General features: G+C 62.2%; 1 protein-coding gene across 3 annotated transcripts; it reads right to left on the bottom strand.

Annotated features, from left to right (window-relative positions):
• Nucleotides 1-627: 627 nt before the first annotated feature.
• On the bottom strand, nt 628-26,436 carry FBXL18 (F-box and leucine rich repeat protein 18). 3 transcript variants are annotated; one of them, XM_090288656.1, is made up of 5 exons: nt 26,305-26,436; nt 21,378-21,593; nt 18,206-19,749; nt 11,366-11,584; nt 628-729 (listed from the first exon to the last, which is right to left on the bottom strand). In XM_090288656.1, exons 1-5 carry the CDS (start codon nt 26,320-26,322, stop codon nt 723-725), a joined length of 2,004 nt encoding a protein of 667 aa, XP_090144782.1. In that variant the 5' UTR covers nt 26,323-26,436; the 3' UTR covers nt 628-722. The 3 variants fall into 3 exon arrangements, with proteins under 3 accessions (XP_090144782.1, XP_090144780.1, XP_090144783.1); XM_090288654.1 differs by lacking the exon at nt 628-729 and adding an exon at nt 3,632-3,824; XM_090288657.1 differs by lacking the exons at nt 628-729; nt 21,378-21,593; nt 26,305-26,436 and adding exons at nt 3,632-3,824; nt 20,858-20,956.
• Nucleotides 26,437-26,631: the final 195 nt, after the last annotated feature.

The following is a 26,631-nucleotide window of genomic DNA, read 5'->3' as shown; positions in this document are numbered from 1 at the left end:
CTCAGAGCAGGCACCACCCGGCGGACGAGGTCTGTTGTCAAAGGGCAGGTGGCACGTTTTCAGTCATTCAGGACCTGCTGAGACCCCCAGCGACCAACCCCACCCCTTACAAACGTCCCGGGCTCGGCTGTTTCCCATCAGTCGCACTGGGATGGAAAGTGATCAGTGGCGGCCGGGGCTGGAGAGTCCGCCAGGGTGGCCCGGGGCGGCACGAGCCGCGCACACACCGGCCTGGGCTGCGCACGCCCACTGCGCTCACCCGTCGGGTCCCACCTGGCCTGGAGGGAGCACGGGGTGCCCTGGCCCCGTGACACCAACGCAAAGCCCTGCACTTGACGGGTGTAGGAAAGGGCTTTAGAAAATGGCGCCACGGGCTTAGCTGCTGGCCGGCCTCTGTGAGACGCAGTTGTGTTTTTCACATTTCTGTGGCCATTTGTGCATTGTGCCCAGCAGACCCTGGACATTTCTAGTCAGAACCCTGCATCCCCAGAGCAAATGGGACGGTGACCATCAGCAGAGTCCCTCCCGCACAACCCTGTCCCTCCCTGTCAATGGGAAGGGCACTCACGCGTGCCCACAAGAACTCCGGGAACTCACGCCCCACCCGCATCTCCCTCACCCCGGGTTTTATGGCTGAAGCCGCTGGAACCCACTGCCAACGGCTACACTTCACCATCGTCATCCAATAATTCCTCTTTTTTCTTACAAGGTCTGAGCAATGTTCAAAGTCTGAAGGAGCAAACAAGGAGGCAAAAAAGGCAGTGGGAGGTTGCTGCCACCCTAGGGTGTCGGGGGGGGGGGGGAGCCCGCTGGGGCATGGCCTCCTGGACGAGGACTGCAGGGCCCTGGGCGCTGGTCTCAGACCCTCCCGCGGCCGCGCTCCGCCTCCCAGCTCTCCCAGCCCAGGCCGCCACCTTCCCCCGCCCCCCAGCAAGTATGACCCTCAGCGTCCAGCCCCGCAGAGCTGCCCCTCCCGCAGCCAGGGCGCCCACCGCCCCGGGCCGGAGCTGAAAGCCCTCCCTCGGAGGCCGGTCAGCCCCTGCACGTGGAACAGAAATGCACGCTCAGGGGGAAGGAGCAAAGCCCCCGAGGGCAGCGAGGGGCCTGCGTCCCTGTGTCCCTCCCTGGGGACACCCGTGACTGATGTGGTGTGGAGGGGGGTCAGGAGGGCGGCCTTGCGGGGCGGGGGCGGGGGCTTCCCTGCTAACAAAGGATAAACGCTGACTGCTCCTTCCTCATCCCCTCTCCCAGCCGCACACCATGCACACACCACGCACACATGTGTGCGCACTTGCACTGGGTCACACAGAGCTGTGCACACACACATGCACACACCAACAGAGGACCACACATACAGGTGTGCGCACACACACACACACACACACACACACCAGTGCTGGCCAGGCCCCTCTCAGCAGGCAGCATATGGTCTGCGACTTAACAGCCTGGCTCTGCCAGTTGGGGACCATTAGGGTGGGTTTTCTTCCCAGCGTAAAATGCTGCAGAATATAAATTGCAATTAACTCTAGTGCCAAAATGGCACTTAGCGAGAACACGCACATTATTAACATCTGGTGAAGCCTGTCTCGGGTGTAGGAGTGGCGGCGGCAAGCCTTGCTCTAAGTAAAAGGACGGTTGTGGGCGATGTGGATACGGGGCCCCTGCTCCCCCACGCAGCTCGCGCCTCCCAGCCGCTTGCGGGCCCAAATGATGCTACCGGGCAAAAGTGCTTGCTCATGAGAACAGCCCATCAGGCAAGAGCGCAAAGACACAGCACAGCCTCTGGATTAACTCCCAGGGCTCTGGATGGAAGGAGAGGGCACTCAGATCCACCTGGGGCCTGGGGGGCGGTCAGCTAGCCCCTGGGGGTCCTGGAGATGCCCGGGTCGCCTGCCTTCCTCCTGGGCTGCACCCCACCTTCCTGACCACCCTCATCTGGGGGTCTCTAGGCGCCACCCAAGAAAAAAGCCTGGACTGAGGAGTGGGTGCTCTGCCACTCAGACCTTCACCTACCGCAGTGTGGCCCCAAACAGGGATGTCAGCCCTGCCTCTCTGGGGCCCAGAAGAGCCTGTCCTTTGGCCTTCGAGGCCAGGAAGAGACAGGACCTGGGCGTGGGGTCAGGCCCTCTGAGGTGAAGGCCGCAGATCTGGTGGGGGACCTGCTAGGGGGCACTCACCTAGAGGCAGAGCGCCCCCGGCTGCAGCCCAGAACAGCGGAGGACCCCCTGTGCTCCAGGAGACGGCCGTGGCAGGAAAACCAGGGGGACAGGGAGGAGCGCGCACCCGGCCGCACCTGTGCAGACGCGCCGTCCGCTCCGCTAGGGCAGACAGGGCAGAGCCACGCGCCGGAGGAAGCAGAGCACTGGAGGCCTGTGCGCCTGCAGGGGGTGCCGCTGACCCGCGTGCCCTCCTCGACCCTGGCGCGGGCACGCGAACAACGCCCAGGGGCCAGGTCCCCGGTGCTCTCACAACGTGCCAACTGCAGGGTGTGCTACACGGAGTGGGGCGGCCGTCACCATGGAAACAGAGTGGGAAGACGTCGGGTCGAGGACCAGCAGGGCAGTGGGATGTGAGCAGCGCCTTGTGGGCTCTGCACCCTCAGCCCAGAGGGAGAAGGTGGCGGGCGAGCCAGGCCCCGCACGGGGAGCCACCCAGCGACGCGCCATGTGGGAGCGTCTTGAGGCTGAGAAGGCAGAGGCTGTGGCTGGGCATGGGGGTCGGGGGAGGGGGGGGGCTGGACCCTGGGAGGTGGGGCCTCATTTTTGGAACAGCTGCATTGAACTTTTTTAAAGTGCTAAGTAAAGCTTTCAGAACCAGGGCAAGCTGACCACCACTCTGGCCTTGAGCGTGCTCTCACGTCTTTCTGATGCAGCCACACACCTGTTTCCCCAGAAACGGCCCTTCCCAGGGAACGCCAGCCACCAGGGGAGGCCCTCCGCCTCGGCCTGCCCAACAAGCCTGGCCCGAGGGCCCCGCCCAGCACTGGCTCTGAACTTGTCTGGCCTCACCTGGCTGGAAACACGAGACGCAGCTGGGTAAAAACATGTCTTACAGGGAAGGGCAGCCCCAAATCTGCAGCCGCAAGACCAGCGAGCTCCTGGCTGCGCGGCGCTCTCTGCTGACTGGTGCGGCCCCTCGTCTCCACGGGAACACACCCACACACGCACAGCCACCCCCAGCCCCAAGCCTCAGGACCCCGTCCATGTAGCCCAGTGGCAGGTGAGCAGGGACACACCCGGGGGGTGAGGTGAGGGGCCAGCACTGGGGCCACAGTGCTCTGGGGACCTGGTCAGCGCCCCAGGGAGTCAGGGCACCACGACCCGCACCTCAGTTAAAACCGCCCGGGGCCGGGCCTGAGAGTGGCTGACACCGGCCGGCGCTGCCAGTCCTCCTCACGCTGTCACAACCCCAATTCCTGGGCGAGGGGCCTCACGGGAGGAAGCAAGAGGGAGCGCCGGGAGCCTCGAGGGGCCGGGTGGGTGCGGGCTGACAGGCAGAGGCCTCCTTTCCTCTTGTGACCCACCCGGGGTCCCGGGGTCCAGCAGCCAAGCCAGGTCCCTGCAGACGGTGAACTTCAGTGGCGGCCCAGGCACCTCCTCGGCTGCAGAAACGACAGGCCGCGGGCGGGGGCTCAACCCCAGCGGAGCTCGGCCTGGCGCTGCGTCCGTCACCACCACAGGTTTGGTGGCTCCTCGGCCACTCTGCTCTTAAATAAGGTGATCTCGTCCAGGTGCACCATGGGGACGTCCCGGATGACGTCGGCCAGGCCCTCATGGAGCAGCGGAAAGATGACGACGTTCAGCGCGGGCCGCTCGGCCTGGAAACTGAAGCAGAGGCAGGCTATTAGCCTCTGTGGCTGCTTGCTGCCCCCGGGCTGCGCAGAGCGGTGCGGGCCGAAGGGCAGGCAGAGGGAGCCTTGCCTGTGGCAGGGGACGAGGGGCTGTCTGCTCCCCTCTGGCCCCGCTGAGCGCCAGGTGGGGGAACGGAGGCCGACTGAGGTCAGAACAGCCCCTGCGTCCTGGGCAGAGGGAGGCGGGTGTCGGGGCCGGGGCAGCGGGCAATGCCCCAGGAGCTGCAGTGGGGTGCAGAGAAGGGATGGGGCTCATCCCCCACAGGCCACCCTGGAGGGGTACAAACTCCCAAGTCAGGTGAGGCAGCAAGTCTGCCGGGATCCACACGTGACAAGTGGCTGCCGGGTTACCTCCCTGCCGCTGCACCACGGGGTCCCTCCATGCAGTGGACAAAAAGCACAAATGGACACTCTCCGCAGACCTTCAGCCAGGCCAAGCACCGTGCAAAGCGCCGACATTCTGTATCATCCTCTCCGAGACGCCACCCGGCTGGCCAGCACAGTGACCATCCCCCCTTCCCATCCAAGGAAGTGGGACTTGGGAAGGGAGGTCTGGGCCACAGTCCCTCTGCCAAGGCCACAGCAGAGTGGGCCCCCCCTGCCCGTCAGATTGGGACCGACCCTCCTGCAGCAGCCTGGAGACAAAACCAAGTGCCACCGGAGCTCAAGGAGAAGGGGGACGCAGGAGACCCCAAGGAGCAAGACAGAAGACACCCGGAAACCAGAGTGACACTAGTCACAGGGAGAACACCCTTCCTTTGGGTCTCAGCCAGCAAGAGGCGGGGACATGCCACACACCAGGGAACCTAGGCACTTGCCCAACGTAAAGCAGGTCCCCCATCCACGCCTGCTTGAAGGGAGGAGGAAACCTCGTCCGTCGGGCGTCTCCCCATGGCCCCCAGCGCTGGATTAACGGCTTGTGTAAAGCAGATGCCAGGAAAGCACTCATAAAACTTGATGTTTGGGCAATAAAGATGCTGAGGAAATGCCTCCCAGGTCTGTGCGCGGAGCTTTGCTCGTTTTGCTCGAGGGCAGCGTTGTCTGTGACCGTGAACCTTGCAGGCAAGTCCTTGCCTGCTCACCCACTGCGCCACTGACTTGGAACAAAGCAGCCTCCGATGTGGGATGTGCGAGCAGGGGCTCCTGGCCTCCCTCCCTCCCTCCCCACCTCCCAGGGCTGCAGCAAGCCCTCAGCTGCTGAAGGGGACGGAGTTCTCAGCTAAGGCAGGAATGCAGCCACCGCGGCTCCTCCCCCGCGCCGCCCCAGGGCACTGGGTGGCCGCAGCTGTCCAGGTGGCCGGAACCGGGGAGCCCGCACAGAAGGGCCATGGGAGGTGCCCCGCAGAGGCAGCCCGCTTCCCTCTGAAGGCTCTCCCTTCTGTTCGCGCCGGTGCCAGCCTGGACCGGGCAGACCTCCAGCGAGCACACCACCATCCTCTTTCTTGGTAAAGCCCCTCCTGGCCCTCAAGAAGCCTGCCGCACTCTCGGCCAGACCCTCGGTCCCCACGCAGAGGCGGGCATTGCACAGAGTGAAGCCTGCAGCGGCAACACCAAAGTGGGGAAGAGAGAAACCACTCACTTCCCCAAGTGCAGGGCAGGGGGGCAGGGCCCCCCGGGGGAAGCGAGCCTTTGGCCGGGCGAGGGCACATGTGGCCCACGTGCTCCGTGTATTCTGTGTAGCTTCTGCACATGCTAAAATGTTCTTTTGTGTGACTCAGACGTAATTCGAGGCTTCAGTAAACAGATGCAATGAAACAAAACAACTACCCTCGTCCAGAAGCCAGGCTGGGCTTCACCATGGGCAGGACAGGTCACCTCGTGAGACCTTTCCCCTGACCATGGCTAATCACATCTCTCACAGCCTCTGGCCTGGAGTGACCGAGGACAAAGGCCAGGCCTGTGAGGTGACAGGTTCACCCCGCAGGCACCTCCTGGTGCACTCCCCAGGCCTGGCTCTGCCCCTGGCTGGTTGGGGACAAGCACTGGGCAGGAGCCCTGGCCTCCCTGGGACTGTGCTCACTGGGCTGTCACCCACACACCGGAGAAGCAGGAGCCATGGAGACGAGGCCTGGAGCCCACTCCCAGGGCCTGCTGTCTGACTCGGAAACCCAGCGCCCGCCCACAAGCTCCCCAACTGGCTCCCATGAGAGGTAGCAAGAGGTGACAGCTGAGGAGCAGGTCACACAGGGTCACGGTGGGTCTGGGCAGGAAGGCCTGCCCCTCAAAGGGTCTGGGGCATCACCAGGGCTTTCAGAAAGACAGTGCGAGAAGCATTAAACTGACTGCCAGGAAGAGGGCACGGAAGCGCCCCAGGGCCGTAGCTCGTGCCAAGGGCGGTGAGACTCAGCCACCCAGGAGCCTGCTCTGAGCGCTCCGGGAAGCACAAAAGATTTTTTTAACCTAAGAAACACCTGCTGGGTTTGTTTCTCTGACTGGGAAACTAGAAAACAAAATTCAAGTTAAACAGCTTCTTCCCCCAAATAAAGGCCTTACAGAAAAGCCGCAGCACCGAGACGTTTGACAAAAGCCACTCACACTGTGGCAGCCACGGCCAGGAAGCACCGAGGCAGACAGTGGCCAAGAACCAGCCAACCTGGAGCTGATGCAGGAACGTCCCTCAAAGGCTCCCAGAACCAATGCTGCGTGTGGAGGCGCCCCCACTCCCGGGTCCCCCTAGGCCTGCATAGACCTGGCACCCACCGGGGTCACCCAGACCCGGCTCTGCCTGACAGTCTGCCCCTCGGCCAGGAAGGGCAGCAGGGCTTTTTCTGTCCTCACAGAGGGTGGAGCAGGGAGGACCCGGGGCTGAAACACTCTAGGTCGGCTGTGCTCATCCTACCACTGTGTCTGCAGGTCCCACTTGGAGGAACAAGACCGTAAGCCATGGGCCCTGGACTATCGGAGCCAATAGCGTGAGTCAGAAGCTCTGGGCTCAGAAAGGCCTGATCCACAGCCGAGCCTTCCGAGTGACTAGAATGCAGAGGAGTCGGCTGGGGGTCCCCAGGGCCTCCGTCCCTTCCCCTCCCAACAGACAGCCCCATGCCCCTCCAGGGTGACAGTAGAGATTTCACAAATCTTCCCGGAAACCCTTTGAGCATAGGAAAGAAAAGAACCCTTCAAGGACACCAACAGCGTCCTTGTCCTTTATCGGCTGTGACCACCCCGCTGACGAGATGCTCACAGCCTCCCTCCCACTCGCCTACTGATGGCACTTGGGTTGTTTTTAACCCTTCGCTAGAGCCGGGCTGTCCCAGACTCGCCTTGCACCCGAGGGAGCAGCCACCTGAGGCCTGCACTTCCCAGAGGCAGGGACGCAAACCCAGGCCTGACCGCAACCGGCAAAGGCCCCGGCAACAAGAAATGACCGTCGTCCTGGCTGGTGTGGCTCAGTGGACTGCACACAGGCCTGCGAACTGAAAGCTCGCCGGTTCGATTCCCGGTCACAGCACGTGCCTCGGTGTGGGCAAGCGCACGAGAGGCAACCAATCGATGTTTCTCTCCCTCTCTTTCTCCCTCCCTTCCCCTGTCTCTAAAAATAAGTAAATAAGAACTTTTTAAAAAGAAATGACTGTAGGTGACCACCCGCCGACACCTTCCCCAGCAACAGCACTGCAGACGGGGCACCAGCCTGCTGGCTGAGTCACAGGGAAAGAGACGACACCTCAAAACCAGGCAGGTGAGTGGGCAGGTGAGGGACAGAGCAGTCAGGCACCAGATGCTTCTTCCTGTTCAAAATTCTCGGAGCGGGAGGCAGGGAACGGGGTGAGAAAAGAGAAGGGCATCAGACGAGGTGACAGGGGATTTTCCCCGTGGTGGCCAGCGCACAGGGTGGGGGAGACAAGCCAGAAGTGGGGGGCTGAGCTCTGGTTCCCCTGAGCCACGGCGCCGCCTGCTGGGGACGCGCAGAAAAGCAGGGGGGCCTCACCGCACAGAGCGGCAGGAAGGCCAGCAGGTCCGTCTATGCAGACAGCTGCCTGGAGCCACTCGGCCTCTGGGCCAGGAGAGACCCACAGCGGGCCGTGCCACAAAGACGCGTGGGCAGTGGAGGCCACCAGGAAGACACCCCCGCGGAGGCACAGAGAGGCCTCCCCTAGCGTCCCCGGGCCGCGGCTCAGCCCAGCACCATCTGGCTGGAGGGGACAGGCTGCCTGCACGCCCCGGTGGGGACACAGCCCGCAGAACTGGACCGAGGGACATCCACTGCCACCGCCCCCCCCGCGGGCAGTGCGCAAGCGGAGGGGGGAGCACCAGGCGGGGCGACCACACCACCTGCCGCACCCTGGTTCCTGAAACCCACAAGCTGGGCGCGGTCCAGCCTGTCCCCAAGCCAGGTGACCACTGAGCACACAGCAGAGTTAGCCACGCTGGCCACAGAAGCCATAATGGACACCGAACAGCATTTAAAAAGACGGTCTAGAGCTTTATGGACACAAGAAATGCAGGACGCAGCGTGAGACCCAGCAAATCAGACGGCAAGACCCACCGAGCTGCTGCCCCCTGGCCACGCGGACCCCAGCTGGCAGGCTGCGGGAGCCTTCACCCCAAAACGGCTTGAGGCGTAGTCTCGGTTTTTAAAAATACTATAAACATGTATTATTCTCACAGCCAGGGAGGAGAAAGCCTCAGCTAGGATTGCTCCGGGAAATTCAGCAGCAAACCGCAGGCAACAGTCTGCCCACTGGGCTGCCCGGGCCTGGGATTCCGATACCTCCTGCCTGATGGCTCTTCTCAGAATTTTGGGAACAGGTGGGCCTCCTCCCTGTCATCGCCCCTGCCAGTGGGGATGCAGGAAGTGACAGGAGGAAGCTGCGACCCTCAGCCGCGCTGAAATGAGGGCGGCAGTGATCAACCCCTCACCGGGGGCACTGCAGCTCTGCCCCAGGAGAGGCCTCCGAGCACTGCACCCCCCGACCGCCTGCTCGGGCCAAGCTCTCTCCAGGACGCACGCCTCCTGACCTGCATTCAAATTCTGGGTGCTCACCTCAGCCCCCCTCCAACCCCAGGGAGGCCGCCCTCCCTAGGGAAAGCTGGGCCCTGGTTTGCAGTGTGGCAGACAAGAGGGCCCCCACCTGCTACAGAGTCCCCACAGGGGCCACGGAGGGGACACCAGGTCCCCGCAGAAGAGAGCTGTTTCTAAACCCGCCGCCTTTGCCCACAGCCGTCCGAGTAACCGCTGCCACTGACCCTGAACAGAACGCAGACACAGAGCAGGACGTTCAAAGACCGTTGCGTGGGTTCATAGGAACAGGAAGCGCAGTGGAGGTTCCAGGGGCTGTGGACGGGGGAGGGGCGTGAGGGTCACCGGGACAGTCTCAGTCGTGGCTGCAGTGGGGACCCCCGCACAGCGGGGGCTGCTCTCCCAGGCCGCTGTGCTGGGCCCTCAAACACGGTTAGGGCGGCAAATTAGTTACATTTTACCCCGATAATTTTGTTACATTTTGCCACAATAGTTTTTACATTTTACTACGATAATTTTGTTACATTTTACCACGATAATTTTGTTACATTTTGCCACAATAAAAAAAGAACGCAGAGCTGTACAAAAAAGAGCGAGAGCTGTAGGAACTCGTGAATGACGGGTGGCTTCCACGATGTTTTTACGTGAAAAAGCGAAGTGTACCTGAGAAGCGGGCGGGGGAAAACAGCCACGGAAGTGCTCCTCTGGGCAACAGCCACACGGAGGCGGGGAAGGAGCCTGAGGCCGGCGAGGCCTCGAGCCTGGGTGCGACGCGACCGTGGGAGGGCGGGGGCGGGCCTCTCCCAGCGCGCCTTTTACAGGCTGACTCTGAACCACGGGAAAACCTGGAAGGAAACCGAACAAGATGCAGGGCGAACATACAACAGAACGGCACCCAGGAACGGAGGACCCTGACTGCATTACGAGGGGTGACGTGACCCCCTGGAGGCGGCGCAGGCGGGGAGCGCTCCTGGGACCTTGGGGAAGCGGCATTCCGACAGGACCCCGGGAGGCTGAAACGGGGCGCACGCACGTCCCCCCCCAGATGTGGCCCTCCCGGCGCAGGGGCTGGCGCTCCTGACTCGGCCCCCGCCCGCTCGGCGGCACAAGGCAGCACGCGCACTGCGGACGCGGGCCGGGCCGGGCGCAGCTGGAGGGCGGAGCTCCGAGTCGGGAAGGGCGGCCACGGGGGGGCCGCGGCGCGGGGCTGGGACCTGCGTCAGCGTGCGCTCGGTTTCGGTATAAACCCAAGTGGGTGACCCGGGGTGCACGGCCCACTTCCTGCTCTGTCCAGGGGCAGGCCTAGAGGCAATGCCGCCCCAGACGCGCCGAGCGCGCCTAATGTCCCACCCTGGCTTCTAAGCACCGCTCTCCCGTGCGAGGAGCCGGGCTTCCTCGGAGACGGTGAACCCCCGGGCTGGGCAGGAAAAAGAATGAGCCTGGCACGTCTTGTGGTGACAGGAAGTAAGAAAGTGCTCAAAACAGGAGGGGGCACGTCGAGCCGGCCCAGGACCCGACGCGAAAGGGGGGCCCACGGTCACGCCCGAGCCCCCTGCGCACCGGCGGGAACGGCGCCAGTGGGCGGAAACCCACCGCGGAAGGGGAACGCCCACGGGCCTGTCTCAGGAGGAAACGCGCCGAGGGACACGGAAAGGAACGGGAGAAGGGACCCCCCCCTCCCCGCAGAGTCCCGCTGACCAGCACAGAAGGGGTGGCGGAAGCAGGAAAGCGTCTCTAGGCAAAAGTCCGCGTGGTAACTGTGACTGGATCCCAGAGGGACGCCAAGGTGGGTGGGAGGAGTCTGACCGGAAGCAGGGCGTCTGAGCCGCTCAGGCCACCTCCCCGCAGGTGTTCACTGATTAGGAAGGAACAACAGGGACTCCGCAGCTGAGGACCCTGGCAGATGCGACCGCCACCAGGCGAGCAAGGTGAGGCTCACCAGCGGCACGACATGGGGGTGCCGTGTGTCCCTGACGTGCTACGCTGAGATGGATGCAGCGTCACTTCTGTGGTTTCCTGGCCAAAAAACCATCAGACAGAACCAGCCGACGGACGTTCTACCAAATACCCGTGCTCTTCAGGAAGTGTCAAGGTCGGAAAGCCCAGGAGAGACTGGGGACAGTTAGAGACTGAAGACTAAGGAGACAAGCGTGACCCGAGCCGAAATGAGGGTTCTGCGTGGAACCCTGGAACAGGAGGGCCACGGGGAAACGAGGTGCCCTGAGGTCCAGGCGGACGGGCCACACTGCACGGTCCCTCGTTTCCAGGACTGCACTGTGGGAACACGAGGTGACACTACAGGCCCGGAAGGGGAGAATACTTCTGCTGGCGGGGGTGAGGGGGCTTGAGCTGTAGAAAACAAACCCCGTGGCCCCGGGGATGCCCACGGGGACGAGGAGGGCCGCCTAGGAACAGAAGCCGCCCTTCGCCCGCTGGCCTTTAATTCCAGGGAACAGCTCTGGGGCACCCGAGGGCGGCACAGCCGGCGGGACCCCTTGGGGACAGCCGCCGGGGGAGGCCCCCTGGCCCCCGCGGCCCCGCCCGGCGCGCCCACTCACCTCCGGAGCAGGGTCTGCTGCAGGCTCTTGCAGGCGGCAAGGGACTCCCCGGTGAACATGTGGCACACGACGAGGCGCAGGCAGCGCGCCACGAAGGCCAGCACGGCCTCGGGCTGCAGGGTGCCGCTGCGCGAGACCAGGCAGAGGCGCTGCAGCGCGGAGCACTGGCTCAGCGCCTGGAAGAACTGGGCGTTGGCGCTGAAGTAGGGCTGCTCCAGCCTGCGGAGAGAGGGGCCGCGTGAGTCCCGCGGACGCACGGGGCGCAGGCTCTGGCAGGGCCTCCTGGCCGTGGGCCCCGAGCACAGCAGGGACCCCGCCCTCCCTAGCAAGCAACCAGGCCCTGACCCCAGGCGCAGGCAGAGCTGGCCAGGCTGCAGTCCCCACTGTGGGGATACTGAGTGTTCCCCAAGGCCCGCCAAGCAAACCCATGCAGCTGCCCCCTCCCCGGAAGGCCCAGGCACTGTGCAAACCACTCCCTGCAGAAACACCGTGTCAGGCCCGGGACTGGCTCTCCAGGCCAGGGCCCCGCCCACAGAGCAGACCCTACCTGCGTGGGCCGGGGCGAGCCCTCCACCTACATGGCACACCCGCAAGGGACCCAAGACCTGGTTCTCAGCCCAGTGCTGCCCTGGCACACCCGAGAGGTGGGCTGCAGCAGTAAGCCCGCGTCACTAAAGGAGAGAAGCTTCCCGCAGGTGCAGGAAATGCCCATGCCCACCCCCACCCCCGGAAGGCAGCTAGCCTGTGTCGGGGACAGAGCATCCCTATCCAGGCCCACCCCACAAGTCCCCAGGTGGAGGGAGAGCCCCAGTTCTCTGAATGCAGGAACACATAGAGAGGGGCTGACCCAACCAGGGCGCAGCTAAGGAAGGAGCAGTCCCCGAACCCAAACAAGAGCTGCACAGGCCTCACACTGCTCTCCATCCCTCCGGCCCCCAGGGACACTAATGAGCCACATGACAGGGAAGGGATTTCAAAACGGGGTCTGTGAGAACCCAGGGTCATCCAGAGCAGTGGTCCGACGGACGGTCTCCCCTGCGCCATCCTGTCTGGGAGCCACTGGTCACCGAAATGCAGCCAGGCAGCCTGGGCTTGAATCAGGTCTTCGTAAGATGTACACAGACATTCTAGCGAGCTCCTCCAGACACTAAGGCTGCGGGGGGACGCGGGTGCTTCCAGGTGCAACTGGGAGAGCCGCGTGTTGTCTTGCCCCCCGCCGCGTCCCAGGTGTGTGGGGAGGAGGCCCCCAGCCGGGCTGCCCGGGTGCGGGCACGCGGAAAGCACTGCCCAGCAGTGAGACGTCCCCGCGGAGCACGGGCCTGTCCCTGGACTCCGCGGCTCGCACTTCATCTCGGAAGAAGCGGGGAGCCGTGAGCGGAGAGCAGTGCCCTGAGGCAGACTCACCCGGCCCGGCTGTGGCGGTGCGTCTTTCTCCTCAAGAAAATGCCTGACCCTACTATCTGGTTCTTTTAAAAACACATTTTGAAACGGCCCTAAGGTAGGCATCTCTTTGCAGACCTGACGCTGGGGACACTGGAGGGGCCAACAGTTCAGAATCGGGACTGCCAGAGCAGCGAGCGTGGGAGGGCGCGGCTGGAGCGCAGGCCCCGGGAAGGGACCGGCCTGCGCCTCGGTCACTAGGTGGCGATGCAGGTCTGTGCTACAGGCCAAAGACCTCGTGCCATTCTCTCGGGTTATAAAACCAGCAGGCGTGCAGACGTGTGCTGTGCGCACACACATTTTAAAAGGTGTTTGCAACTAGCCAGCCACTTCCAGATTCTCCCACCCCGCAGGAAGCCACCTGCCACAGGTGTTCAGCTGGGGCAGGCCTGCTGGGAGTACCCTGTCCCCTCCAGCTGTTGGGCAGGTGCGACTGGCAGAGCAGACCTGATGTGAGTGACCTCTGGGGCCTGTGGTGAGGGCAGAGGATGAGCACAAGGTGTCCCCCATGACTGGCTTCACCTAGGGGGGCCTGTGGCCCTTCTCCCTACCAGCTCTGCCTCAACCTCCCAACCAGCCAAGATCTGGCCTTCCACCCCACCCTGGGAGAGGTGGCCCGCTTTCCCTGGGGCTCTAGGGACACAGGCAGGGCTTGGGCCATCCCCTCTCATCTGCCTGTCCTGCTCTCAGGCCGCCCAGCAGCACCCAGGCCTCTACAGTGATATTGGGACAGCCTCTGGGGCCTGGTTCCAAAAGGCTCTCTCGCTTCCGCCTGGATGCTTCCCTGATTCCAGGTCACAGGCAGCCTCAGTGACTCATAGTGACGCTCCCCCGTCCCTCCTCCACAAGGCAGAGCTGAATCAGTCTCAGGAAAGACAGCGCCCTTCTTTGTCCAACCTGTAATCCCCTGGCTGCCGAGGCATGCCACGAACGTGGAGCCGCTGAGGTCCCAGCAAGACGTGTCCCCGCACCGCCTCCCCACAGGGGCAGCCTGGCTACACAGAGGCAGCTCCCAGCCTGCAGCCCTGGCTGGCACAAAGCTCGGATTCATGGGCCTCCCTGTGGGAACAGCGGTGGCAGCGGCGGCCTGGGATCCCAAGGGCTGCCATCTCAGGAAGACCCACCGGAAAGTGCCGGTGCTGCCCGCGTGCTGGCCTTCGCTGAGTGCAAAACACCATCTCCTTTCTGCGGCTTCTCCCGCACAGCGGGCAGCACCTGCTCCTTTCACTGCAGCACCCAAAAACAGGCAGGGATCCAGAGAGACAGAGCCACTTGGCCGCATTTACGAGAAACTGCCATTTGCTCTGAACAGGCAGTACTCGGCCCCGATCAGACGTGGTCCTCAGCAGCCGGCGCGCACAGAGAGGCCATTATGAGCCGCAGTCAGGTTCCCGGGCAGCCCACAAACCCGGTTTGTCTCAGGCTGCAGGCCTCCCTGGCCACATAACTCAGGCTGCAGGCCCGGCCCTGCCCCTGGGCAAGACCTCAACCACAAGGACCACATCCCAGGCCAGGGAAGCCACTCGGTGACCACTGACCGTGCCACCCTATTCAAGACCCAGGGGCCCATGAGGTAAGAAACACTCCCAACTGCCCGCAGACCAGCTGTGCCACCCAGGCAAGTTCATTAACCCTCTAGGCTTCACTTTCCTCATCTGCAAATGGGTCAGTAACACCTACACTCCTGGGGCTGTTGAAAAGGGGTCAGTACCTGTACGCACAGGAAGAGCACCATCGCGACTACACCGATTCCACCGAACAGCCGCAGCTGTCGCCACCGCCACTGCCACCGCCACCTCCCGTAGCTTCTGGGACACCTGCCTCCCCCTCCCTAAGGCTGCTGCTTGGTGCTTGTGCTGATTCTTCCTCCTCCTCCTCCTGACCAATTCTTGTCCCCCATCTGTGGTCCCTCCAGTCCCACATGCTGCCTGGGAGGTGGCTCCCCCACGGGGGTCCAGGGTGTCTCAAGCTCACGTGGAAACATGCAAAACCGCTGCACATGGCCTCCCTCCTCAGCAACGACAGCTGCTCCAGCTCAGCCGCCCAGGCCAGAGGCCGCTGACCCACCCTGGCCACCCACTCACCCCAAGTCTGACAGATGAGCAAATTCTCCGTGAAGGCAGAACCCAGCCATTTCCGACCACGCTGCCTTTTTTCCTGTCTCCACCTGCCTGCTGCAGCCTCCGGCCCAGCCCCTGGTCTTCCTCAGCACAGCAGGGTGCCCTGCCCTCTCCCCTGGAAGCCCACCCGGCATCAGGGGCCCCTGCCGCTCCTGGGGGCGCCAGCTCGCCCGCCCCCTGGCTCCGCACGAGCTCAGTTCCCTCCACGCCTCTCCGTGCTAACAATGCTCCTCCCACGCGCCGCTCTGTTCCACCCCCGGCCCCACACCCCATGGCTACTGAGCACCTGAAACGTGGCTGACGTTGCCGAAGAATGAACGCTGGGTTTCATTTCACTTTAATCCATGCACAGGTAAGTGGCCCTGTGGATACTGCCGGCCGGTGCGCTGTGACTGCATGGTCTGGAACGTTCTCTCCCTGGCTCTGCTTTGCTAACTCAGCTCCTTCAATTCCTGCTCAAATCTCACCTCCTTCACGAAATCTACCTCACCTGCCGGCCCCGCCCCTGCGCGCTCCGGCCCTCTCTGCCCTTTCTCCCCGGCACTGGTCACCTTATGACACGCCATGTGTCTGGTTTCCACATGACAAAGTAACTCCGCGGACAGGGAGGGGTCTGTTCCATTTAGTGTCCCAGGTCCGAGAACCATGCCCGGCATAAAGGGGCTCAAACACCCGAGTGGGCCGAGAACTACGCCGTGCATGACAGGCGCCACGCCCTGTCCTTGGTGCCCTCTCCGGAGGAACGCCTTTGGTCTTACCAGCCCCACCTTACAGATGAAGGGGCTGGGCACACGTGGCCAAGGCCGGCCCAGGCTGTCTGACCCCACGACCCCTGCCATGGGTCCTGTCCTGTGGGACCTTCCTCCACCCAGGTCCCTCGGGAGGGTGAGAGGCTGGACCAGCTCGGATGCTTCCCCCAGGCCCCTCGCTGCCAGCAGAGCAGCTCTGAGGAGGACGGACATGTGCCTGGTCCCAGGGGCCGGGCCCTGCAGCCCCGAAGAGTGGGAGCCGCGGCGCTCTGCCTCCCCCAGGGGCCCTGTGGGCAGCAGACACTTACGGACCGCCTGACACAGCAGGTGCGGGGAGGGCAGCTCTCGTTACCCGCCTCTGAGTGCTCGGAGCTTCTAAACCACGTCAGTGTCCCCCTCTCCTTCCTGCTGTGAGCTAAGTCTCCTGACGACAACCCAGCGGCCCGACTGCGGAGCAGTTAGAGCGGGTGTGAGGGTCGTGGCAAAGGGGCAGGTCCGGAGGTCCGGCAACACCGGGCTCGCAGCTCAGCTCACTAGGACTCCAGTGCTCACTGGGCTCCCTCCCGACCCGGGGACTATTCAATTCCCGATCGCAAGGCTCCCCTGGGGTCCAAGGAGAGCAGGCCTGGTCGCGTTTCCCTTGGGAAGCGTGTCCTGGATCCATCTGCAGCTTTGGGTCACACGCGGCCCTCTGACCACGCGCTCAGGGCTCTTCCGGAGGGGCCAGCAGCGTGACAGCGAAGGCAAGGGGGAGCCAGGTGGGAGGACCGGCAAGAGGAGGAGGGAGCTGACGCGTGGCGCTGGGAGAGACGGGAGAGAAGGCAGGCGTCTGCACTCCCGAGAAGTCAGAAAGCCCAGGCCTGTCCTGCACAGGGGCGGCGAAGGCGGCCACCGGAGGTGAGCAGAGAAGGGGACATAGAGCAGAGTCGGGAAGCGAGGAGCCAGCCCGCCGTCCTCACCCCGCTGGGCACCCCTGCACCTGGAGCAAAGGCCCTGGAAGGGGAACAGCGGCCCTGCCTGCTGCACATTCTTAAATGCCGCGTCGTGTACCGTCTCCCAGCAAGCCCCAGCCGCAGCAGAACCCAGTGTTTGTGGACACGCAGGGCTACAGTCCATGGGGCTGTAGAGGTTAACAAAGGAGCCTCTCGATTTGCATTAGGTCAGCTTTGACTCAGATTGCTAAGCCAGGGGACTCTGAGAAGGGCATTACATTCTCAAAGCAAGGGGAGGCGGGCTGCGCAGGACATAGCATAAATGCCGCCCCCCTTGCCAGGCATAGGTTCTGCAGACGCTCAGGCTGAGAACCGAAGCTGCAAATCCAGGGCATGTAGAGCCAACACGGCAGGAAAACACCGGGGCTCGCGTGAGCTGCTCTGCCCTTTGGAAGGCCAGGCTTGCTGGGTTTGCTGGGGAAGCAGAGGGAAGGCGCTCGGGAAGGCTCCAGCGCAAACCTGGTTCATTTCCTATCCTGGGAAGCCTTCTTTCTGAGGGGGGAGTGGAGGTCTGCAAAGGATACATTCATCTCCATTTCCTATCGCTGAGGGGCCAAGGTCAAGTTCTACAGCTACACTGAGCCAAGTAAATGACGAATCTCAGCTCCTCCCTCCAGCCGCCACCTTGAGAGCGACGTGGTGGGGATTAAACCACAGTGCCTGAGAGCCCTCGGCCCCGGCGCCGGCCCCCCACACAAAGTGAGCCCCAACCATCCTGTGGGACGATGGGTCACATCTCAGCGCCCCTCTGGCCACGGCCTCTCAGAGACCAGCTGACTGATCTAAGACCCACCCCCACTTCCTTTCCAACCCCGAGCCCTCACAGCAGATGCTGGCTGCCGCCACTCCACTGTGGGCAGTTTCTGGGAAATAACGCAACTCTCCAGGATCAGATCTATCACGAATTTCAGCTCTGTCTCAAACGCTGGGCCCCCACGAGAACACCCCTCAGTCCACGGCGTGATTCAGGGGGACCCACATCGTGCCAGTGGCCCCACTACAAGGGCCTGGGGGGCGTCTCTGAGGCTGCAGGTTGTACCGCCCTCACTCTGGGGTCAGCCCTGCCCCGGAAGGGACAGCCATCCCCTCAGCAGTGTGCAGCCCCCTCTTCTGGGCCCCCCTCTCATTTCCCCTCTGTCCTCAGTCCAGTGGGGCGCAAAGGGACCTGTGCCGGCCGGAAACCAGACCCTTGCGGCACCCGTGCCGGCTAAGATCCCGCACCCAGCAGCACTGAGGCCCGGTCACTCAGACGGCCAGTCACGAGGATGAGGCGGGCGCCCAGGCATCACGGCTCCACACGCCCACCCCGGCCCCGCTGGCTGCAGGGGCCCCAAGCCCCCGCACCGCCTCAAGGCCCGTCACTGCACAGAGGCCCTGGTCAAGCCCCGACCCAAGGCTCTGGGCTCCTGGAGGCGGGTCTGCATCCGGCTGGCCTGGGGAGGCGCACAGCAGGGACGCCGACGCTCGCCAACGGAAGGCCCGCTACTCTCTCCCCCTCTGCCGCCCCCGGGCCTCGGAGAGCCGGCGAGGCCCCCTCACCTCAGGTCCTGCAGCCGCTTGCAGTGCTGCAGCATGTCCGACAGGGCAGACATGTACACCACCTTCCCCATCATGCCCAGGTTGGCCAGCGAGAGGGACCGGAGCTGCTGGCACTGCAGGCCGATGCTGACCAGCCCGGAGCCCGTCAGGATGCTGGGCAGCTGGGCCAGCGTCAGGTGCCTCAGGAAGGCCAGCTGGCCGATGGCGGCCACCTCCGCGTCCCCGACGTTCTGCGCCCGGCTGCAGGGCGGGAGGGAGTTGCGGATGGCAGGCTCGTTGCGCGGCATGGCGGAGGAGAAGTTGGACCCGATCAGCTCAAGGCGCTCCAGAAAGGGCAGGTTCTTCAGCAGCGACCAGAACACAGAGGAAGGCTGCGGCCCGGCCGGCCCCGGGAAGGGGCTGGGGCACGTCTGCACGCCGATGCGGACCTTCTTGCCGAAGCCGCAGGGCACGGCGTGCATGGAGGGCTGCGCAGGCTTGCAGTCGGCCCGCGGCGCCGAGTCGGCCACAGAGCAGACGGGCAGGGACAGGGAGCGCAGGTGGCGCAGCCGGGCCAGCAGCTGGCACAGGTGCCTGCCCGGGCCCTCGGAGCTGTGGTGGTGGGCGGCCGAGAGGTTGAGGTGCCGCAGGTTGCAGCAAGCCGCCACCAGCGTCTCCAGGATGCTGCTGTCAATGTCGTCCTCTGCCTTGCGCAGCAGGGAATCCGGAGACAGGCAGTGGACGCAGCCACTGAGGTTCAGGCTGGCCAGGCTGCGGAGGTCCTTGCCGCCATTGATGACGCGCTGGATCAGGTGGCCGCCGGACAGGGTGCAGCGGCTGAAGCTGAAGTAGAAGGGATTGTTGAACTTCATGCACTGGAGGAGGGACGAGCCATTAAGCCAGGACTTGGGCAGCTGGAGGGCGTCCAGCGCAACATTGCGGGCCATGGAGTCCAAGAGGTTCTTGGTGGCCCCGCTCTCGGCGAAGCTGCCGGGCACGGAGATGAGGAAGGCATGCAGGTTCTCGGGCGTGCGGTCACTGAGCACGGCCAGGTAGAGCCGCACCACCTCCTGGTTGATGTAGCCGGGCGCCAGACGGGCATAGAAGACCCGGAGGTTCTGGTAGTGGGGCACGTTGCTCTGGCCCACCATGAGCTGGCCTGAGAGGATGGCGCCCTCGCGTGTGCGGTCCAGGATCTCAAAGTAGAGCAGCAGCTTCTCGAGGCTGGTGCAGCAGGGCACCACACCGTACGAGGGCGTGAACAGCGTCTGCTTGAGCTCCCGCACGCGGCTCAGCGTGGCCTTGCACTCACTGCTCAGCTGGCCGGCGTCGAAGCCGGGGCTCACGTCGATGGCCAGGGAGCGCAGGTGCTGCAGGGCTGACAGCATCTTGGAGAGGCGCAGGGAGGTCAGGTGGCAGCCGGAGAGGTTCACCTTCACCAGGCCGCGGCAGCGGGCCACGTGCTCGATGGTGGAGCCCGGCAGCCAGTAGCAGCCGGCCATGTTGAGCTGCTGGATCTCCCGGCCGAGCTCCTTCAAAAGCTGCTTCACCTTGTCCTCATTCACCTGCAGGACAGGGCGGGGACAGGAAGGAGAGGGGCTGAGGACACCCCTCAGGTCAGCCTTGAGGGCCCGTGAGAGCCCACGCAGGCCCTGTCCTCTGGCAGAGGGGACACCCCAGGAGGAGCGGACACCCGCGCTGCCCCCTCACACACTTACCTCCGACCAGCAGTCGGGGGTCCCCAGCCGGGACGGGAAGGGGCGCAGCTGCGGCAGAAACGCTGGCGGCGCCTCAGAAAGCTCGCCACAGAGTCAGCATGGGACGGCCCAGCGATCCCGCCTCCGGGCGTGCAGCCAGGGCACCGAAAACCGGGGCTCGGACACCCGCTGCCCACGCCCACAGCAGCAGCGGCAGCAGCGGCCACAGTGCAAGCAGCCCACGTGCCCATCAGCAGGCGGCCAGCGAACCACGCAGGGGCCACCCACACAATGACCAGCAGTCGGCCACAAAAAGGAACACAGCTCCAACCCTGGCTGCTGTGGCTCAGTGGACTGAGCGCCAGCCTGTGAACTAAAGGGTCGTCGGTTCGATTCCCAGTCAGGGCTCAGGCCTGGGCTGTGGGCTGGGTCCCCGGCTGGGGGCGTGAGAGGCAACCACACAGTGATGTTTCTCTCCCTCTCTCCCTCCTTTACCCTCTCTCTCAAAATAAATAAAATATTTGAAAAAAAAGAAAAAAACATTTTGTAGCTGTAGTATGAATTTTGGTGACCACTTTGCAATGCCTACAAATACGCCGCCCTTTTGTTGCGCACCTGAAATTAACGTACAGGGCGGGGCAACAGTAGACTTGCAACTGTTCACGTGGGATATAATAAATGACTGGTAAATAATAATACAAGAATAAATGTTTCGCACACTCACACCGTAAACCTACTTTTGCCCCGCCCTGTACAACGTTCTACATATAAAAAAAGATGCTGACAACAGAGGAGAAAATCTCACAACCTCAGGTTTCACAAGGATTTCTTCAACAGGGTACAAAAGGCATGAATTCAAAAACTCAGTACATTGGGCTTCACCAAAATTAAAAACTTACACTCTTCAAAGTTCACTGTTAAGAAAATGAAACGGCAAGCCACAGACCATGAGAGAAAATGTTCCTAGCGAGTGTACCTGACAAAGGGCCTGTGTCCAGGACACCCTCAGAGCGCTGTGACTCAGGAAGAGAGAGAGGCTGGGAAGTGGGCTAGAGCCTCGCACACGGCCCCTCTGAAAAGCTGTCCAAATGGCCCGTACAGTCGATGCGAGCACATCGACGGCAGCCTCTGTCAGGGAAACGCAAGTGAGCACGAGTGTGACCCCACGTCCCAGCCATGAGAACGGCTAAAGCTTAACAGACTGAGGACACCAAGCGCCTACGAGGACAAGGACGCAGAGCGCCCCTGGGCGGGACCCTGCTGGCGGGGGTCAGCGGCGCCTGCCCCGCCCGCACCTCACCTACCCCGTGGGGCCGGCGGCAAAGCGAGTCTCCCTCGTAGCGCGGGGCCCTCCCAGCTCCCAGGGGGCACGCTCCCCATACGTTTTGGAGGCTGTCCCCCTCAGGCCTCTCACGACTGCAGGGCGCCCCACTGCGCAGACGGGCGCTTCAGCCCTTCCCCCCCGCCCCCCACACCAGGCAGCGCCCGCACCTCACCTCGTAGTCCTTCTGCAGCACCACCGTGTGCGTGAGGCTCTTGTCCAGGCACAGCTCCGCCAGCTTCCGGCAGGTGCGCCGGACGTTCACGACCAAGTCTGTGCTGGGGACGTGGCTCAGGATGTGCAGGAGGATCTCGTCGGAGAAGCCCAGCAGGTGGGCACCGCCCTCCATCTCGGCTGCTGCAGGGGGCGCGTCGCCGTCACTGGACATGTCCTGAAAATAAGGAGGCACCGGGTTCCCACGGGACCCCCAGGGACAGCCCTCAGCCTGGCCTCCCCAGCCGGGGAGAGTCCGCGGGAGAGAAGGTGCTTCCACCAAAAGCCTTAAGTGCAGAGCAAGAACCCATGACGCTCTTCAAGCGCTCCTCTCGATCTGCACACCAGGACCTCTCTTCAAAAGCAAGAGATTCAAAATGCAATTGCAAGGTTTTTTGAAATTTCAAAGCAATTTCTCCTGCTGAAGGACTCTGGTCAAGCGGGCGTGTTTCGGACTCAACCTGCGGCCACTGGCCACAGTTCTCCGTGTGAGAGACCTGCTACCCCTGCTCTGCCCCACATGTGGGCGGCATTGCAACCCCTGTGCAGGAGTCGTCTATGGAGAAACAACCATGACCGGGGACAGGACAGCGTCCCTCACGGGGCGGGGGGGACAGGTAAATGAGTCACTGCCCACAATCCTCAGAACCATGTGGGACGGCGGCTCTCCTCAACGCTGTCCTCTGGGCCAGCAGAACGAGAGGGACCGCTGCTGAGCGTGAAACTATGAAGCCCTTACAGACGAGAAACAGTGCCCACAAGACTGGCGACATTCTTAAACGTTAAGATTAGTAACAAATCACAGGGCCTGCTGGATTTATCTCCATTTACCACCCATGTGGTCAGGAACTCACAGTGGAATTTCCCACGAGACGCCCCCCCGTTTCCTTGTGTGTCGGCCCGGCATCTCTTCCCAAAGGTGGGCCTCCCGGCCCACTGGGCAACGCCTTGTTGGCGTGCACACCGGAAAACCCCCGCATCAAGCAAGGGAACGAGGATGCTCTAAGGGGAGTGCAGGGGGAAGGAATCCCTGTCTCCCGACACCTCCCCCAAGGGGCCCTCCGGCCTCTACACAGCCTCAGGGGCGGCTCTCGGACTACTCCCAGGAGAGTGCCCGAATTCTCTCTACCGACTCTGCCCGCAATTCCGCCTACGAGCCCCTCCTCCAGCTTGTGTTCTCTGCACATATTTTCATGGATGGGAGTGCTGACACTTGGGAATGCCTGCTGCTGCCATGGCAACCGTGAAGTCTGGGGAGGAAGAGCCAGTCTGTACCCCAACGCAGGCACTGTGGGGTTCCGCCCTGTCCTGCGGGCCCTGCACCTGCCAAGCCCTCACCGGGCAGGAAAGGGTTTCCAGGAATAAGTCCAACCTGCTCGGCAACACCTTCTTTTCTTCTTAAGGCAGCAGCCAGCCCTGCTTTCACGTCCCTCTTTCCACTTGACCTGCCCTCGATCCAGCTTCCTACTCCTACTGTCTACGTGGGCAGGAGGCAGCCATCAGACCCAAGTCCAGGGCTGCCCTGGGTTGCTGTACTCTGGGCCCAAAGTTTTGGGCCCTAAGTGAGTTTCCTTAGATATTTCCCAGACCCAATCATCTGAGAGCTCACCCAGGTACCTGTTCCAAATCAGCATGCCAGACCCAATTCTAGACCTAGGGATTCCACCTCCAGGGAGAGACTCGAAAAAGACAGTCCAGAGCAGGCAAACTTGGCAAACAGGGCACTGACACGGGAGGGCCTGGGGACAAGATGGCGGGCCTGAGGTGTACTCCTCCTGGTCCCCAAGCTGCAGATTTTACCGAAGTAAGAATGCCACCACAGAGTGACAAGAACACAGGGCAAAACACTGTAGAAAATTCCAAATAACATAATTACCAGTTATATTAATACTACTAAATTTGTCTTAAAACCATCTAGAGCCATGGCTGGTGTGGCCCAGGGGATGGAGGACTGGCCTGCAAAACACAGAGTCCCTGGTTCAATTCCCAGTCGCGGCACAGGCCTGGGTTGCAGGCCAGGTCCCCAGAAGGAGGCGTGTGAGAGGCAACCACACACTGATGTTTCTCTCCCTCTCTTTCTCCGTCCCTTCCCCTCGCTCTAAAATTAAATAAGTAAATAATAAAGTAAAATCCAAAAATATAAAAATTAAAAAAATAAAAATTTTAAAAATTGTCAGGAATTGAGTCATGGGCTCCTCCGACCAATCTCAGCACATCCCAGGAGATGACCTCTGACACATTTGGGCCGGAGGAGGAGGAGCCACCCGGGGAGCAGGTCTCATCGCTCCCCCTGGGCCTTGAAACTTCAGCTCAAATGCTCCCTCCCTCCTCAGCGAGGCCCTCCCAGCAGCCCCCAGACACACTTACTCCCCCTCCTCCCTTCCCCCGCCCCGCCTCAGCTGCACCAGGTACCCCACTCCCCGTCCAGCCCCCAGTCTCCTCTGGTGAACTGTAATGGTTTACTGCTCTTTATGCCCTCAGTAGGCCAGGAATGGCTCCTGAACGAGGGTCATTTCTTAACACCCAAGAGAAAGAGGCACTGAGCCAGGTGAGCCCACGAGCCACCTGCTTCAGAATCGCTGGGAGTGCTGTTAAAAATGGGGCTCTACTCCTCCGAAACCCCGGGAGGAGTCCTGAGCATCCAGTGACTGCCCTAGCTGGTGTGGCTCGGTTGGTTGGGTGTCATCTCGCAAACCAAAAGGTTGCAGGTTTGATTCCCCGTCGAGGCACATGCCTGGGTTGCGGGCCTGTCCTAGCGGGAGGCAACCAATCAATGCATCTCTCGCACATCGATGTTTCTCTCCCTCTCTTTCTCCCTCCCTTCCTGTCTCTCTAAAAGTAAATAAATAAAACATTTTAAAATAATAATAAGACCAGCAATGACTGATCCTGGCCAGTTGGCTCCATTGGTCACAGCATTGTCCCAATATGTCAAGGATGCAGGTTAGATCCCTGGTCAGGACACATACAAGAAGCAACCGATAAATGCACAGACAGGTGGCACAGCAAATCACTGTTTCTTTCTCCTTTTCTCTCCTCTCTCTAAATAATAATAATAATAATAAAACCAGCAATGACTTTCAAAATCAGAACGTGCCATTCTGGAATCAGATAGTGAGGCTTATCACACAACCTTGTGAATATATATATATATACATATACCAATGTATATATATATGAGCTAATTTCCTTTTCCTTTGTTAAGAAAATTTTTAATTCTTTTTTTAGGTTTTATTTGTTTTTAGAGAGAGGGGAAGGGAGGGAGAAAGAGCGGGAGAGAAGCATCATGTGGTTGCCTCTCACACGCTCCGAACCGGGGACCCGGCCCACAGCCCAGGCCTGTGCCCTGACTGGGAATCGAACCGGCAACTATTTGGTTCACAGGCCGATGCTCAATCCAGAGCCACAGCATTCCTTTTTTTTTTTTAATTCTCACTCCAGAGTATGTTTATTGGTTTTAGAGAGAAAGGGAAACAGAGAGAGAAACATCAGTGAGTTGCCTCCCGTATGCACACGGAACAGGAGCTGAACCCGCCACCCAGGCACGTGCCCTGGCGGAGAACTGAACCCTCGGCCTTTCGGTGCACGGGTAACGGTCCAACCACCTGAGCCACCTGGCCGGCGTCTGAATGTGTGTTTTAAAGCCACTGAGCTGTACACTGTAGAAGCGTGAGTTTTACAGTACACGAACTGTATCTCCATAAATAAATAATTCAACCACCCGAGAAAAAGGGACCTTGATCTCCACGTCCACGATGGAACAAGCCTCCTCTCTCCCCTCTCAACCGAGAATATGCAACGAGAGGCCTCCCTGGCCAGGTCCCCAGTGTGTGCTTCAGGGAAGGGGGCGCTGGGGGGTGCTTTACACCAGGTCCCCATGAGACCAACGTCCCAGACAGCAGACATCCCCACCACCACCACCACCTCCTCAAAAACACACCACTGCCCGGGGTCTGCTACCGCAGCCAGACGACCCTACCCTGCCTGTCAATCCACCACCAGTCTGCGGGCGGCCCCGCGGCCCCCCCTCCATCAAGGAGCCACAGGGGCCACTTCGGAGCCCAATGCCCTTTCCAACTTACAGGCGCTGTCAGCGCTCCCCCAACCACCTTCGGCATCCTCCAGCCCCACCCCTCCGGTCCCCCAGCCCCAAACAGGCCCCTAAGTCAGGAAGTTCGCTCCCAGTCGCGGGTGACAGATACAAACGCAGGTGCACATAAAGACAGCAACGAAGAAGAAGACCCCGGTCCGAGTCCAGACTCCCCCGCATCCTGGTCTGCAGAGAAAGTACCTCGCAATACTTCACAGGGAGCTGGTGGGGTTTCTCCATGGGGCCCAGATTCGCGGAGCGTTGGGGAAGGAATCCTGGGTACCTCCTAAGTCCCCCAGCTGGAATGGCTTTTCCTTTCGTACGCTCCAAGTCACACAACAAGCAGGCCCGGAGAAAAGCGAGCATTCAGACACGGAGGATGGGATGCGAGATGGTCCCGGAGCGAGGAAGTCGGAGAGGCCCGGGGGGCCTGGAACCGGGGCGGGGGGCGGGGCAGCACTCCGGCGCTCAGGAATGCGGGGCTGGAAAAGGCACGGAAGCCCGAACCGGGAGAGAGCGTGTGCCTCCCGAGAACCGGGGCGAAGGCCTGGCGGGCAGGATGGGGCCCAGGGTCAGGACAGGAGAGACTGGGCGAGGTCGGGCTCAGGGCTGAGACAGGAAAGACCAAGGCCGGCCGACGCCAGGGTCGGGGTGCGAACGACCCAGCGCGGCCGGGATCCGACGGGAAGGACGGAGCGAGATGAAAAGGGTGCAGAGGAACCAGAATGGGGACGGGAAAGACCGAGCGGGGCCGAAGCCGCCGGGCAGGGAGTAGAGCGGAGTGAGGCGCCCGCCGTACCTCTCCGGAGCTGGCCATGTCGAGGAGGGGCTGAGCCGCGGCCGCGGGCGCCGCAGCCCCGGGCCTCACGCCTAGCGGACCAGAGATGCTCAAAGCCGGCGCGTCCGCGGCTCCACAGAGACCCCGGCAGGGGGCGGGGGCTCCCACCACTTCCGGCGCCTTCCATACGCACTTCCGCTCGCCCGCCTCTTGCCCTGCGCGGCCGCCATGTTGGGTGCGGCGCCGCTCACCAGGCCCAGCTAAGGCGCGCGGTGAGCGACGGAGGGCCGCCGTGGGTCCCTGCTTGCTCTCCGACTTCATCTCTTAAACTTTAATGACTTTAAATTT

The sequence above is a fragment of the Furipterus horrens genome, unplaced genomic scaffold (assembly GCF_987537825.1).
Source record: "Furipterus horrens unplaced genomic scaffold, mFurHor1.1.pri manual_scaffold_10, whole genome shotgun sequence".
NCBI classification, from domain to species: Eukaryota; Metazoa; Chordata; class Mammalia; order Chiroptera; family Furipteridae; genus Furipterus; species Furipterus horrens.
The sequence above is the reverse complement of the archived record's forward strand: the minus strand, read 5'-3'. Positions and strand labels throughout refer to the sequence as shown.

Bases quoted from the DNA above. Each gene is read 5' to 3' on its own strand.
- FBXL18 (XM_090288654.1), bottom strand. The intron at 11,585-18,205 runs GTGAGGGGGCCT...CTCTCTCCGCAG, and splicing joins AAGCGGCTGCAGGACCTGAG to GCTGGAGCAGCCCTACTTCA. The intron at 3,825-11,365 runs GTGAGTGGGCGC...CCTCTGCTTCAG, and splicing joins CAGCAGACCCTGCTCCGGAG to TTTCCAGGCCGAGCGGCCCG.